General features: G+C 56.0%; 1 protein-coding gene across 5 annotated transcripts in view; it reads left to right on the top strand.

Moving 5' to 3' along the window:
• LOC107211160 (lysosomal alpha-glucosidase-like) overlaps positions 1–13,447 on the top strand; it is a 15,513-nt gene extending 2,066 nt beyond the window's left edge. The window contains exons 2-21 of one of the 5 annotated variants that reach the window (XM_033517963.1): positions 731–834; positions 4,093–4,624; positions 4,829–4,974; positions 5,928–6,093; positions 6,589–6,685; positions 7,724–7,843; positions 8,106–8,224; positions 8,294–8,425; positions 9,171–9,281; positions 10,068–10,181; positions 10,345–10,429; positions 10,772–10,889; positions 11,237–11,370; positions 11,467–11,615; positions 11,742–11,890; positions 11,980–12,121; positions 12,300–12,398; positions 12,484–12,687; positions 12,768–12,914; positions 13,127–13,447. In XM_033517963.1, coding sequence (XP_033373854.1) covers positions 4,103–4,624; positions 4,829–4,974; positions 5,928–6,093; positions 6,589–6,685; positions 7,724–7,843; positions 8,106–8,224; positions 8,294–8,425; positions 9,171–9,281; positions 10,068–10,181; positions 10,345–10,429; positions 10,772–10,889; positions 11,237–11,370; positions 11,467–11,615; positions 11,742–11,890; positions 11,980–12,121; positions 12,300–12,398; positions 12,484–12,687; positions 12,768–12,914; positions 13,127–13,189 — 2,817 coding nt within the window. In that variant the 5' untranslated portion in view covers positions 731–834; positions 4,093–4,102 and the 3' untranslated portion in view covers positions 13,190–13,447. Of the gene's footprint in view, positions 1–730; positions 835–2,814; positions 3,006–3,248; positions 3,347–4,092; positions 4,625–4,828; positions 4,975–5,927; positions 6,094–6,588; positions 6,686–7,723; positions 7,844–8,105; positions 8,225–8,293; positions 8,426–9,170; positions 9,282–10,067; positions 10,182–10,344; positions 10,430–10,771; positions 10,890–11,236; positions 11,371–11,466; positions 11,616–11,741; positions 11,891–11,979; positions 12,122–12,299; positions 12,399–12,483; positions 12,688–12,767; positions 12,915–13,126 lie in introns of those variants that run through there. The other 4 variants (XM_033517965.1, XM_033517962.1, XM_015642814.3 and 1 more) reach the window with 4 other exon arrangements.
• The last annotated feature ends 644 nt before the right edge of the window (positions 13,448–14,091 follow it).

Here is a 14,091-nt window from a genome sequence, read left to right as displayed (position 1 = left end):
TCACCGCCGGGACCGCCCGCGCGCTTCATTCATGGGGAAGGGCGCGGGACGGGCGGGGCGCCGCTGCCGGCACGTAGTCGCGCCCCTTCATCCTCATCCTCATCCTCATCCCTCCTTCATCTTCCTCCCCGTCCTCGCGCTGATCCTCATTTCTCTTTTATGACCCCTTCATCCTCATCCCCGTCTCCTCTGTGCCACGCCCCGTGCCCCCGCCCCGTTGCGAGGCTCACCCCTCTCCGGCAGCTCCCTACCGCCCGGATCAGTCCCGGTGGAAGGGGTGCAGCGTGGCCGGGGGTCTTGCGCGCTCACACACGGGTGCGTTTTATAGAAACATAGAATGGTTGGTTAGGGAGGGACCTTAAAGCTCATCACGTTTCAAACCCCCTGCGATGGGCAGGGACACCTTCCACCAGACGAGGATGTTCTAAACCCCATCTAGACTGGCCTTGGACACCTCCAGGGATGTGACATCCACAACTTCTCTGTGTAACCTGTGCCAGTGCCTCACCACCCTCATGGAAAAGGTTTCTTCCTGACATCTAATCTAAGCCTGCTCTTTGTCAGTTTAAAGCCATTATCCCTTGTCCTGTCCCAGGATGCCCCAGTCAAAAGTCTCTCTTTAGGTTTCTTGCAGGCTCCCTCCAGACAGGGAAAGATGGCAATAAGATCTCCCTGAAGCCTTTGCTTGTCCAGGTTGAGCAATCCCTGTTCTCTCCTCCTTTCCTCATAGGGGAGGTGCTTCATTCCTCTAATCGATTTGGTGGCCTCCTCTACACTCCAACAGCTCCATGTCCTTCCTGTGCTGAGGACCCCAGAGCTGACACAGCACTGCAGGTAGGGTCCCTTCGGAACAGGGCAGAGGGATAAAATCACTTCCCTTGAGCTGCTGGTCCCTCTGGTTTTGGTGCACCCCAGGTTGGCTTTCTAGGCTGCAAGTGCTTTGTTGCCTCATTTCCAGCCTCTCATCTACCAGCACCCCCAAGTCATGGAAGGGCTGCTCCTGATCCGTTCATCTCCCAGCCTGGATTGATACCAGGCATTACCCGGGTGCAGCACCAGCACTTGGCCTTGTTGCATGACAAATCATGGTGGGGAAACATGTCCTGGGCATCCCAATGATCTTGGGAGGACTCACTTTTTCCCTGGGCTCCTTGAGGTGGACACTGACCAGCCTTGTCATCCTCCACTAGCTGTGGACCAGCCTTTGCCCAGCACTGCCTGTCCTGCAGGCCCCTGAGCATTGCAGCGGGACCAAATCCTGCCCAGGGCTGGATCCTCAACCCAATCATTGCACATTCCTCATGCGAAACACACCACCCTGACCCCAAAGGTGTGAGCAGCATTTCAGACCCTGGGGGCATCCAACAATGATGATAATGTATTAAAAAATGTAATAACAGAGGCAGTTGACTAAACCAAACTGCCTCCATCTCAACTGGGTTTGTTTTGATTTCTTTGTGTCCATAATAAAGTTAGCCCCACACAATTTGTGCTTTCTAGCCTTGGGGGCCAAATGTTGGAGCAGCTCTAAGGTCCATAACTGAGGGTGTGAGTAAGATCCCATCTTTCCCTGCTCCCTTTGAACAACACGAGCTGCAAAACACAGGGATCCTCATATCTGGCACAGCCCCATGGATCTGGGCAGCCAGAGCAAGGTTTAGATGAATACTCCTCCCTGATGTTAAGAAATCCCTATTTATCATTGGAACGGAGCTAATGAGGTTGGCTAAAGCTCCCAGGTGGTGGCATGAAGCTGCTGTCCAGTGTAGCTGCAACAGCTTTGGCCTTCAGCTCTCCCAGATTTGCCAACACTGGTTGAAATCCTGCACTGGAAGCTGGGACAGGGTGAGCTAAGGGTTAGAGGGCAGATTTCAGCCATCACTGTGGTGGCCACTGATGCCTCTAAGGTTTGTCTCCAGATCTCCTTTCCATCTAGAAAGGTTCTAGTGGCTCAGAGAGCCAAGACAAGCAAGGAGAGGGATGCTGGTTGTGGGAGCCTTTGGGGCCACTGATGTCCCCAGCACAGCCACCTGCGCCTGTGCTCTCTCTGAGTTGTGATAACCAAGAGTGGCCAGAGCCATCCTAAATCAGCCAGGGTTTATCCCTGAGACATCCACAAGATGGTGGTCCTCAAGGGCAGGAGGGATGGGCTGGCTCCATCCTGGATGGGGCTTTCACCCTCTGTGGCAACAGCCCCACACATGGGGCTCACCAGAATTGAAGTATTTCCCCATTTTTGCAAATGGAGTTTGACAGATCACATATGGCAGGAGGGGAGCGACTGTGTCACCTGAAATTCTGTTTCTGGGTGAATTGTCCTGCTCACAAAAGATTACTTTTAATTTTTATTCCCTGGGGAAAGTACCTCTGCTCCAAAGGTCTGTTTTCATTCGCTGCTGAACTTTAGACTGCGGTGGCCTTTAATAGTAAACAAGGAGCAGCTCTCCAGTCCCTTGAAGAGCAGGGAAGCCTGTGCAGTACACACACTTGTTAAGCTGATGAAGAATGCATGGAAGACAGGACCTCTGGTGAAAACTTGGATGGAAAAAGGGTGGTGTGGAGTTTTGTGAGTCTGGCCCACGTGCTGTGTGCTTAAAACGCGCCCAGCATCACGAGTCCCTGAAGCCACTGAGCAGGGACAAAGTTCTCTCACCCTACAAGCGGGCACAGAGGCGATCGTTCTCTGGGTTTTGACACCCTGCGTGCATCGGCAGGGGAAAAAAACCTTAAAAAACGCTGATCTCCCATACTCTCCTCCCTTGAACTTCACCGAGCCTAGACAAAAATATTAAAAATAAAATTTAAAAAAGCACACAACGCGGGGGAGCGAGCGGAGGAGGGGCGTGTGGGGATGCGCTGCTACTAGAGAGGCGCGGTAGGAGCCGGCCGAGCAGCTCATCGGGTGTTTACGGCGGAGCCGGCGGAGCTGCAGCGCCGGGAGCTCTGCCCGCTGCCCGCTGCCCGCTGCCCGCTGCCCGCAGCCACAATGTCAAGAGGAGACCCGTGTATGTAAGCGCCGGCACGGCCGGAGCGGGGCCCGCAGGCGGGCAGGGACTCCCGGGTCGCGCCGCTCCCCCCGGGGCGCCCCGGCTGTGTGTCCCCTCCGCCGCTCCCCGCTGCGAGCCCTGGCTGCGTGTGCCGGTGGCGTGCGGAGGTCCCGGGGCTCCGGCAGCCGGGGGAAGCGGCGGGCGCTTCCATAAGGCGGAGGCGCTGCCGCTCGGGGAGCTTCGCGGCCAGGCCCCGGCGGGTGCAGCCGTCGTGCCGGCCCGAGCTGGGGGAGCGCTGCCGGGAAATGAACCTGCTTCGGGGGGATGGAGCCGTTTTCTGAGCCTTTGCACGGAGCAGGGTGAGGGGAGCAGGGGCTGGGTGAGAGTGAGGAGACGGAGACAAGAAAGTTGTGTCTCTTTTTTAAGATGCTGAGATTGGTCCCTGCAAACTTAACAGGAGCATGGGGGTCTCCTTCGCTTAGAGTATGGGAGGTGTTTGTCTGAGAGATTGTCAGAAGCAGCTTTTATCAGTGGAAAGCAAAGACTAATGGCATATTCCCAGCCATCCCTTGCCCAGCCCTCCTCGGGTCTAAAACCTCTGAGTCAGGGCTTTGGACGCTGATGACTGAGGATGCTCGAAGAGGATGCTCAGAGCAGAAGAATGCTCGGAGCAGAGAATGCTCCACACCTGAAAGCTGCAGCTCTCAGCATCACAGCTCTGTTCCCACAGGAAGAGCAAGCTCGGTTTTGCTTGCACCTTCCAGAAACACTGCAGCCTGTTAATTCAGACCTGGGAAAAACTCCTTGAGAGCCCACTCTGCCACCTCCCAAAAGCAAATGGTGCTTTGTCCCTTGGGATCAGTGGACAGTCAGGTGTCAGAGTCTCCCTGCACTTAGCAGAGTCAGGACCACCTGCCTGACCTTGGCAAAGACTTCCTTTGCCGAGTTTGCCAGGTGCATCTTGGCTGAAGGTGTAGATGTGATGCTGCAGGGTGCTGAGGCAGGCAGGCTCTGCCCAAGCCACAGGCATCAGGAGAGGGGGAAGCTGTCCTTGAGGCCTGGTCAAGCTCTCCCCCTCTCTGCCACCATCTCCCTTTCCATCCAGCACCAGGACAATGAAGTCGTACCAGAAGCTGACAACAACACAGCCAGCAGCATGCCGGGTGGAAGAAGAAGGGGCTGCTGCCGTGCCCTCCAACCATGGGAAGCTGGCCCCATGGTGGGTGGGCAGTGGGCTGCTGGTGGCTTCTGTCCTGCTGAGCACCATCACTGTCTGGGTGCTGCGGCAAGTATCGGGGGGCTGGCTCGGACCCACAGCACCCCCCAAATGTCTCCTGGTACCTGAGAGCCATCGCTTTGACTGCTACCCAGAGCGGCGCGTGGTGGTGACACAGGAGCTCTGTGAAAGCCGAGGGTGCTGCTTCATCCAGAGTCCCCCACAAGCACAGGGCAAGCAGGGGGTGCCCTGGTGCTTCTATCCCCCTGACTTCCCCAGCTACACCCTGGAGAGCCTCAACCAGACAGCACTGGGCATGGTGGGGTTGCTGGTGCGAAGGGAGAAGGCCTATTACCCTCGGGACATCGAGAAGCTGAGGCTGGATGTGGAGTTTGAGACAGACACGCGGCTGCACATCAAGGTGAGCCTCCTGCTGGCTGCCCTCAAGAGCCTCTGACTGTGCTCCTGACCCTTGCACCTGCCATCCCCTGGGTGATCATCCCTTGTTTGGACCAAGTCTGGAATCTGCTGTTCTCCAGACATGGCTGTGTGGGGACAGTGAGCATCTCCAGCCCTTTGCCCTCTTGCTTTGCTGTCTTTAAAGCACTGTTTCTCCCTTCTGCAGATAACAGATGCAGCCAACCCACGCTATGAGGTTCCCTTTGATGTTCCCCGGGTGATGAAGAGGGCAGAAAACCCCATCTACAGTCTGAACTTCTCCTGGGACCCCTTTGGGGTGCTGCTGCAGCGCAAAGCAACAGGGACGGTGCTGTAAGAACCCACCCTATGCTCACACTGTGGCAGGTGGAGAGAAGCTTATCCCACCCTAGGCAGACTCCAGCATGCTTCCCAGAGGGTTTTCATCAAGAAAAACACATGCTGTGAGATCTCCAGCCAATTATTATTCTTTGTCTTGCATCTTTTGAGCATTGCTCACATGGGGATGTGGCAGCAGGTGGCTTCCTGGCCCCAGGGACTGGCCACATGCTTGCTCTGGCCATGGCAGAGCTGTGTGGGATCAGATTCACTCCAAAAATTTCCCAGTGCTGTGATTCCTCCCAGGGCCGTACAGAAGCCAAACATTGTGTTGATCCCAGTACATCACCAATAAATGATCTGGTGGCTTGGGAAAAATGCCAAGGAACAGTTGTGGCTTTGCCCTCTACCTGCTTTTGGGTTTCCTTGGCTGTCTAAGCTATAGGGACACCCACAGCTTCAGGCTTTTTGTGGAAAAGGACTGCAGATGACTGTGTCTACAGCTTCTGTCACCTCCACAGCTTTGCCCACACTAAGTTGGTGGTGAGCACCAACAGCTGGACAATGTCTGGTCAGGGTGTTTTGGGATCCCACTCTTTCCTCCTCCTTCCCATTTGCTGGTGGCTGTGGCCTAACTGGTACTTAGGAGCTGCTTATCATTGACAGCAGGCTGAGAAAACCCATGGCCATATCACCTCAGTGGTTAATAATAACCTGGGTGGAAACTTCTGGTGTCAAAAGAAAGGCTGTGTTCTGCTGGGTAAGGCTGGCTTCTGATTGTGTCCAGCCAGACCTGAATTTGCTCCTGGGCCAAGGTGTTTGGGCTGGATGCAGGGTGGGATGTGCTGCTAGAGTGCCCCTGGAGATGCTTTGAGAGGGAAAAGATCAGTTACTGATGGGCAAATGCATCCTAATGAGTCCCAGAACCCTCTCTTGACCCTCTCTCTTTCTTGGTGTCACCCTGGCAGGCTAAACACCACTGTGGCCCCCTTGATCTTTGCTGACCAGTTTCTCCAGATATCCACATCTCTCCCATCCAAGTTCCTCTATGGGCTGGGGGAGCACCGTGGCAGCCTCGTGCACAGCGTGGAGTGGAACACCCTCACACTGTGGGCCCGCGACGTCTCTCCCACGGTACATCTGACCTCTCCCTGTAGGGGTGCAGGGCGTGAGGGCAGCAGTGCCACTCTCCTGTGCTTTGGAAAAGCCCTGGGAAAGCATGGCAGGGGTGGGCAGCAGCACTGGGAGAGGCTGAGGATGGCTGAGGCTGATATGTGCAGGTATGTGCTGGGGAGGATTTCAGAGCAATTGCAAAATGCTCTTGGCACTCCAAGGGCGCTGGGTGTTTCCGCTCCACCCTGCTCCTCGTGCAATGTGTTGTGGTGAGGCAGGAGGTTTCCCCCTCATCCAGCCCAGCTCAGTAGCAGCCCCTGAGCTGGAGGAAGAAGCAGCCTCCCCTGGCCTTAAGCTCCAAACCTATCCTTATTCCTTGCCTTACTCTCCAGAGGAGTGACAGATGCTGGGTTAGGTGGTGGCAGCATATGCAACTCAGGGTTTATTCACCTGCACTGACATGGGGCTCTTGTGCTTTGCTCTCTTTGCTGTCTTACCGGGCACCTCTCCTTGCAGGAATCGTTCAACCTGTATGGCGCCCACCCCTTCTACCTGCTGATGGAGGAGGGTGGAAATGCTCATGGTGTTTTCCTTCTCAACAGCAATGCCATGGGTAGGTGTCCAGGGAACCCCAGGCTGGCTTGTCCATGGTGGAGGACCTGGCAGATTGGGACAGATGGGAGCTGCCAGAGTGACCAGTTTGGGAACTTGGAGTGAGAGGAAGCCATAAAAGGGAAAGATGTGGTTTGATGGCTCCGTTATTGGGCGCAGCCATCTGTTTCCTGGCTATGCCGAGGCTCTTTAGCAACTGCCGAGCAGTTTAACCACACATCCAGCTGAGTTGCCATCAGGAAAGCAAATCCCTTGCATGCAGGTCCGTGCCCATTCCCCCTCCACCGAAGTGTCCTTGCCCCCAGGCCCGGCAGCAGGGCACGGCTGGGGCACAGCGGGGGATGCCATCTGTCACCCGCGCTCTCCCCAGCCGTGCTGCGCCAGCTGTGGCCATGGGATCTGCCCGTGTGTGCCAGCTGCTGTGATAACACAGCAGCTCCCCAGGGCTCCTGCCATGTCAGGGGCGGCACCAGGACCACCCGTTGCTCCCAGCAGCTGCCTCTTGCAGCCAGCTGGGATGATGCTGCTCACACCGGGGCTCCGGAAGCTCCAGCTGTGCTCAGCTCTGTTGCCGTGATGATGCTGAGGAGGAGCTCCTCTGAGATGCAGCCACCTCAGCTGAGGTGTAAAGGCTCTTCCATGTGAAGAGCCCTTCCCAGGAAAGGCCTGACTCCCACGTGCTTGCTTGTACAAGTGGCTCTCAATTCACTTAGAAAGGGATTTCAGGGAAGGACGTGAAGGAAAGCACTGCACTTAAGTGCTTAGTCTTGGTTCAGCAGTGGAAGCTGGCACAGATTTGAGCTTAAAGAGCAGATTTTTCAAGATAGCATAAACCCATGATCTCTCTGGGCTGTGATGATTTAAGCTTCCAGACACCCATTTAGCATCTGTTGAATGCAAGGCAGGGATTTCTCTATTCCCCTGAGTGTTGCCTGTGGTGCTGCCTGGGCCCCATCATAGGGACTAAGGTCTGGAGGTTGCTTTCCAATTGTCACTACCTTTTTCTCTCCTCTTTCCCTTTCTACCATCCCACTCAAAGAGGTGGCTCTGCAGCCTGCTCCAGGCCTGACCTGGAGGACCATTGGAGGGGTGCTGGATTTTTACATCTTCCTGGGGCCTGATCCCAGCATGGTCATCCAGCAGTACCAGCAGGTGATAGGTAAGTGTCCACACCCCAACACAGCTATCTGCAGGCACCTTCTTCAGGCCCACATCCCTGTCTCACCCCAGCTTCACCACCATCCCCAACCCTCTCAGCTGGGGAGGGATCAGCATCCTCCAGCCATCCCATTCCCAGCCCTTCCAGCACATTGTGGGCAGTGATCACCTTTTATCCTCCTTCTCCCCTTACCTTCCCATCCTTTTGGGATGCAGCTGTCATCTTGGGAAACCCCATCCATGCTCCCACTGTCCCACTGCAGGTTTCCCAGCCATGCCACCCATCTGGGCTCTTGGCTTCCACCTCTGCCGCTGGGGCTATGGGTCCAGCAATGAGACGTGGCAGACCGTGAGAGCCATGAGGAACTACCAGATCCCCCAGGTAATTCCCTGGGCCTGTGGGGCAGAGGGTCCAGTCTCCATCACCCATTCCTGAGCCTCTTTTCTGCAGGATGCACAGTGGAATGACATTGATTACATGGATGGGTACCGGGACTTCACCTTGGATTCCCAGAAGTTTTCTTCCCTCCCCTCCCTGGTGGAAGACTTACACAAACACGGGCAGCACTACGTTATGATCTTGGTATTGCCCCTCTTCTCCCACTGTGCTGTATTTGCTGCAGGGATGTCAGACAAGGCTATAATGGATGCTCCTGGTCCTAGCTGGTCATTCTTGGCCCTGGGGGTTTTTGTAGGAGGCCAGTTCCCTGTGCTGGTCAGGCACTGTAAACTGTGGTTGGAAATCCCCTAAAGCAGGGACCTCAGAAACACGGCCAGGTTCTTGTGCTGTGCTCCTGTTTTTCTGTGGATACAAGCATGGCCCTGACCCCTGTGAGAGAAGGAATGGAGGAACTGTGGGTCAGGCAGTTTTACTTGTGGGTGCTCAGCTCAGGTGCCCTCACATCCCCACAAGTGATGGGATCTTGTGACCTGGCTGTGATGTCCCTTCTTCCCTGGGTTCTGCTTGCTGGCGCAGCAAGGATCAGCAGATCCCTGCAGGGGAAAGTTGGATTTTCTCCTCATTGAACTCTGTAGTAGCCCAAGCCTGTCCATGACCTGACATTTCTTGCATAAGAGCAAGATTTCTTGTATTTGTCCCCCCCTCCCCAAAATGCTGTAATGGGTCCTGGGGACTTGCAGAAGTGGCATTTTAGAAAACATGCCTGAAAATGTTGAAGCAAGTTTCTCTTCCCCTTGGGGGGAAACAGCCGCTCTGTGTGGGCTCTGGCTGACTCTGTTTGGATTCTCTTCTGTGAATCACACCGGTCTGGCTCTGGAAGGAGCTGTGGTCTGTCTGGAATGGTACTAACCCCCTGCTCCATCCCCAGGATCCTGGCATCAGCAGCACCAGCCCTCATGGCTCCTACTGGCCTTATGATGAAGGTTTGAGACGGGGCTTGTTCCTCAACACCACACAAGGGCAGCCACTCATCGGACAGGTGAGGAGCTCCGGGGGAAATCCCAGCCCAGTGGGTTGTGCAATACCAGGGCTGGGATTTCATCACAATAGAGGGAAAGCCAAGTAGCCAAGGAACTTCTCTGGGATAATTGCCAGAGCCTGGCTCAGCCCTTGTCCTCCTCATCTGTCACCTCCTGGTGTCTTCACCAGCGCTTGGAGTTCAGCAGAGGAGCCTGTGGAAGTCATATGAGCTTAACAGAGTCAGCAGTGCTGCCTAAGGCTGATCATCTGATTTCCCTCCCTTCCTGTTTCTGGGGTGAGGGGAGGTTGTCTGTGATGAACAGTGTGCCTCCAGACCTGCTCTGCAGCTGTTCCCTCCCACTGTGACCCCTCTGGCTGTTTTCTCCCACCTGCTCTCTCTCGCCCTCCCCAAGCTTTTAATGTAGCCTGAAAATATGGAGGAAAACAAATCAGCTAAAACTCTTGAAATGAGGCAAAGCACAGAGAAGTTATGGCTTTTCCCTGACATACTCCTGGTGAGGTGGTATCAGGCCTTGTGCAAGTGGGGGCAGAGCAGCTGCTCCATCAGCTGGCCCTGCCCACAGACTGTGGGGACTCCTCAGCACCCGGTACTCCCGGTGCCATGGAGGTGGGAGTGATGCTGTGTGTGTGTAGCACCCAGGACTTGAAGCATTGTCTGGGTTTATCTCATTGCCTGTTTCGCCCCCAGCTGAAATCCTTGGTGTTCTGTGGTACTCTGTTCCCCATGGTGGCTCCCCACAAATCACCTGCTTGCTGAACCCATGGATTTGTGGTGTCCCCACAGGTCTGGCCTGGTTTCACTGCCTTCCCAGACTTTTCCAACCCAGACACACACCAGTGGTGGCTGGAGAACCTGCAGCACTTCTATGCCCACGTGCCCTTTGATGGCCTCTGGATCGTAAGTCCTTCCTTGCCCAAGGTTTGATCCCTGCCAGCAGCTCAGCTCATGCCCAGTGTGTGTCCTGGCAGGACTCTCCCTCAAATGCAGCTTTTCCAGGTCTACCACTAATCAAAAAAAACACACACGCAGCTGAAATTGCTGCACAATTTTCTTGGCTTAGGACATGAATGAGCCATCCAACTTCATGGATGGGTCTGAACATGGCTGCCCCCCAGGAGAGTTCGACAGCCCACCCTACACTCCAGGTGAGCAGGGAGATGAGATACATCTCAGGTAGGTTGTGCACTTTCAGATTGCTGCCAACTGAGTGGGGTTAGAGGAAAAACATTTCTAAGAGACCTTGTGTCTCTTTAACACCCTGAATTCCTCCATCCCTACCTTCATGTGCCAGTATCCATATCTAAGCCATGCACACTTGTTAGGGCCATGTCAGGGTGCAGGATGGGGCCATCTGCATGAGCTTTTTGTGCTGGGTTGGCAGTGACAGCTGGCTGTGGGAGGGCTGACCCAGAGCCAGTGAGTGTGAGGAGTCCTTATCCCCTGCACCTCACCTCCACTGGGTCCAACTGGACTCTCCCTCCTGGCAGCCGTGCTGGGCGATTCCCTCTCTGCAAAGACGGTGTGTGCCTCGGCAAAGCAGAAAGTCTCGGTGCACTACAACCTCCACAACCTCTATGGGCTGATGGAAGCCAAAGTCACAGCAAGGTACCAGAGCATCCTGCTTCCTCACAGCCTGGGGATGGTTGGGACAAAATCCTTCTCAGAGCTGAGTAGGAAACGGATGGGGATCTGAGTGTGATCTGAAGGGGAGAACCTCTGACTGCTCATAGCCTCTGGGATGGGAATAACCTGGGAGAAGACTGGAATTGGCGCTGCTCTGGGAGGAATGGGTGAATGAGACTGGTCCTGCTGGAAGCTTTTGCCGTACTGCTCAGACTGACTCTCCACCCCTCTGCCAGGGGGTGGAATTTTCCCTCAACTGTTGTGGGATAAGGAAAACACCTGGAGGGCTGCCCTTACCTTCTTCCCCCAGCTCTCCTGTTGTTTTCCAGCGCCTTGATCAAGATCCGGGGGAAGCGTCCCTTCGTCATCTCCCGCTCCACATTCCCCAGCCAGGGCCGGTACTCGGGGCACTGGCTGGGTGACAACCGGAGCCAGTGGAAGGACATGTATTACTCAATTCCAGGTGGGTGGCACAGAGCCCCTGCCAGCACTCCTAGAGCTTTCTGTTCGTTTGGAGATGTCTCTGAAGCTGTGCCCTATTGACTGTCCCTGCTCTCAGGGCTGCTGAGCTTCAGCCTCTTTGGCATCCCACTGGTCGGGGCAGACATCTGCGGCTTCTCTGGCAGCACCTCGGAGGAGCTGTGCACCCGCTGGATGCAGCTCGGTGCCTTCTACCCCTTTGCTCGCAACCACAACCAGAACAAAAAGGTCAAGAGCAGTGTGCCCAGTGGGAGGCATCCTAAGGGTGGGATGCAAGATTTGGGATGTGGAATGGGGGAGGCAGGAGGTGGGGTTGGGGGTGGGACAGCTGCTGACTGCCCACGTCTCCCCCAGGCCCAGGACCCAACAGCGTTCAGCCCCGCAGCCAGGACAGCCATGAAGGATGTGCTGCTGACCCGCTATTCCCTCCTGCCCTTCCTCTACACCCTTTTCCACCGTGCCCACCTGCAAGGGGACACTGTCGCCCGGCCCTTGTTCTTTGAGTAAGGCCACGCCCAGCAGGAGCTGGGGACATGCTTGGGCTGAATCACGGAGATGCGCTCGATCGAGCGGCGTCTCCATCCCTCTGCAGGTTCCCTTGGGATGTGGCCACGTGGGAACTGGACAGGCAGTTCCTGTGGGGCCGGAGCCTGCTGGTAACACCAGTGCTGGAGCCCGGGGTGGACTCAGTCACAGGTTACGTCCCCCAAGGCACGTGGTATGACTTCTACACGGTGAGGAGCATCACAGCATTTGGCCAAGGGCTGGGTGATCCCTGCTTGACCCTCTCGGGGCTGTGGGTGGGAAGCCCTGGCTGAGGCCAGTGAGCCCTAAGGCAGGGAGGGTTGGGGATGGCTGTTCCTGTGCCTGAGCCCTGCTGCCTCACACCCATGTTTCTCGCCACCTGCCCAGGGCTCCTCGGTGAACAGCAGTGGGGAGATGTTGAAGATGTCGGCCCCTCTGGAGCACCTCAACCTGCACATCCGGGAAGGTTCCATCCTGCCCACCCAGGTGAGTGACCACCCATCACCTCCCTGGGGGCTGTCCACAGTGTGTGTGTCCCCCAGTGCCTCAACTCCTGGACCCCAATCCCCAGTGGTCGTGGTCCTACAGAATCCATGTCTTTGAACCCCAGAAACCAGGAACCACCACAGAGGTGACCCGAGGGAACCCCCTGCGTCTCATCGTGGCCTTGTCCTCGCATGCCACTGCCTGGGGTGACCTTTTCTGGGACGATGGCGAGAGCCTGGACACCTTTGAGAAGGGCAATTACTCCTATGTGGTGTTCAATGTCACACAGGTGGGATCTGGTGGGGAGGGCAGGAGTGGGGGGTCCCATGTTATCTGGTCACCTTGAGCTCATGCTGTCCCCTCCTACAGAACATCTTCACCTCCACCATCCTCCATGCTAGCACTGAGGCCACCAAGGTCACCATTGACATGCTGAGCATCTTTGGAGTGCAGAAGCCGCCCAGCAAGGTCCTCCTGAATGGCCAGGAGAAGACCTTTTCTTACCTGGACAACCAGGTATGGTCCCATTTCAGAATGCCCTTTGCTGGGTGGGGGTCCTCATCCTGAGGATCTCCACCCTTCCTCCTCCAGGGTCACTTTGGTCTTGTGACCAAAGAGGGGGTGAGGACTCGGTGTAGCTCTCCTGCTGTGCCAGAGTTTAGGGGAAAGCATTTTCCACTTCCCTCCTGTCAAGGCTGTATCCTAAAATGTCTCCTCTCCCCTTACAGGTTCTCACAGTGAGTGACCTTGGCATGAGCCTCAGCCAGGGCTTCTCCCTGCAGTGGCTGTGAGCAGGGGCCGTGGGGTCACCCTCACCCTGCCAGGACACCCACCTGGGAGATGCCCCAGCCCCTGAAGCATGCTGCCAAGGAGAGGACATCAGGGACTGTCACCTGCTGCTGCTCATCCCCCTCTAGCACAGCTGGGGACAGGGGACGTGGGATGGGGGCTTGGCTGCTGGGTGCCCCCTGCACGGTCCTGGGTGGGTGGTGTGGGTGGGGTGTGGGTACCCGCGGTTCCTGCTGCAATAAAGGCATGTGGAGAGCTTGTTCTCGGAGCATGATCTGGGGACAGAAGGGGTGGCAGGGGGGAGAGGGATGGGCAACCAGCTGCTGTGGAGCCCCCAGTTTTAGTCATTGACCTTGGTTCTCCTGACTCCATCACCCTGATTTCAGCTACTCAATTTTAGCCCAAATCCAACACCGCCAATTCCAACCTTCCAATTTCAGTCACTACTTTCAGCTCCCAAACTTCAGCCCTGACTCCAGCATCCATTCCCAGCTCCCTAATTCCCATCTTTGATCCCAGATCCCCCAGTCACAGAATCATTTAGGCTAGAAAAGACCTCCAAGATCAAGTAATCACTTTTTCAAATACACCATGACACTGAGTGCCACATCCAGTCATATCTCGAACACCTCCAGGGACCACCATCAACCACCCTGGGCTGCCCATTCCAATATGTAATCCCCTTTTCCGAGAGGAAATTCCTCCTGACGTCTGATTTTAACATCCCCTGGTGCTGCTTGAGACTATGTCCTCTTGTCCTGCTGCTCGTTTCCTGGGAGAAGAGACGGGTGAAACCTCCGAGAACCCCCTTTCTCGAGATGTTGACATACCCCGCACCTCGCAGCAATCCCGCTCTGACCTGCCCCGCGCCCCCGACCCCCGGGGCTGCAGTTCCGCCTCCCGC

This window comes from Parus major, chromosome 14 (genome assembly GCF_001522545.3).
Source record: "Parus major isolate Abel chromosome 14, Parus_major1.1, whole genome shotgun sequence".
NCBI classification, from domain to species: domain Eukaryota; kingdom Metazoa; phylum Chordata; class Aves; order Passeriformes; family Paridae; genus Parus; species Parus major.
Note: the sequence above shows the minus strand (reverse complement) of the source record. Positions and strands in the feature narration are given on the sequence as shown.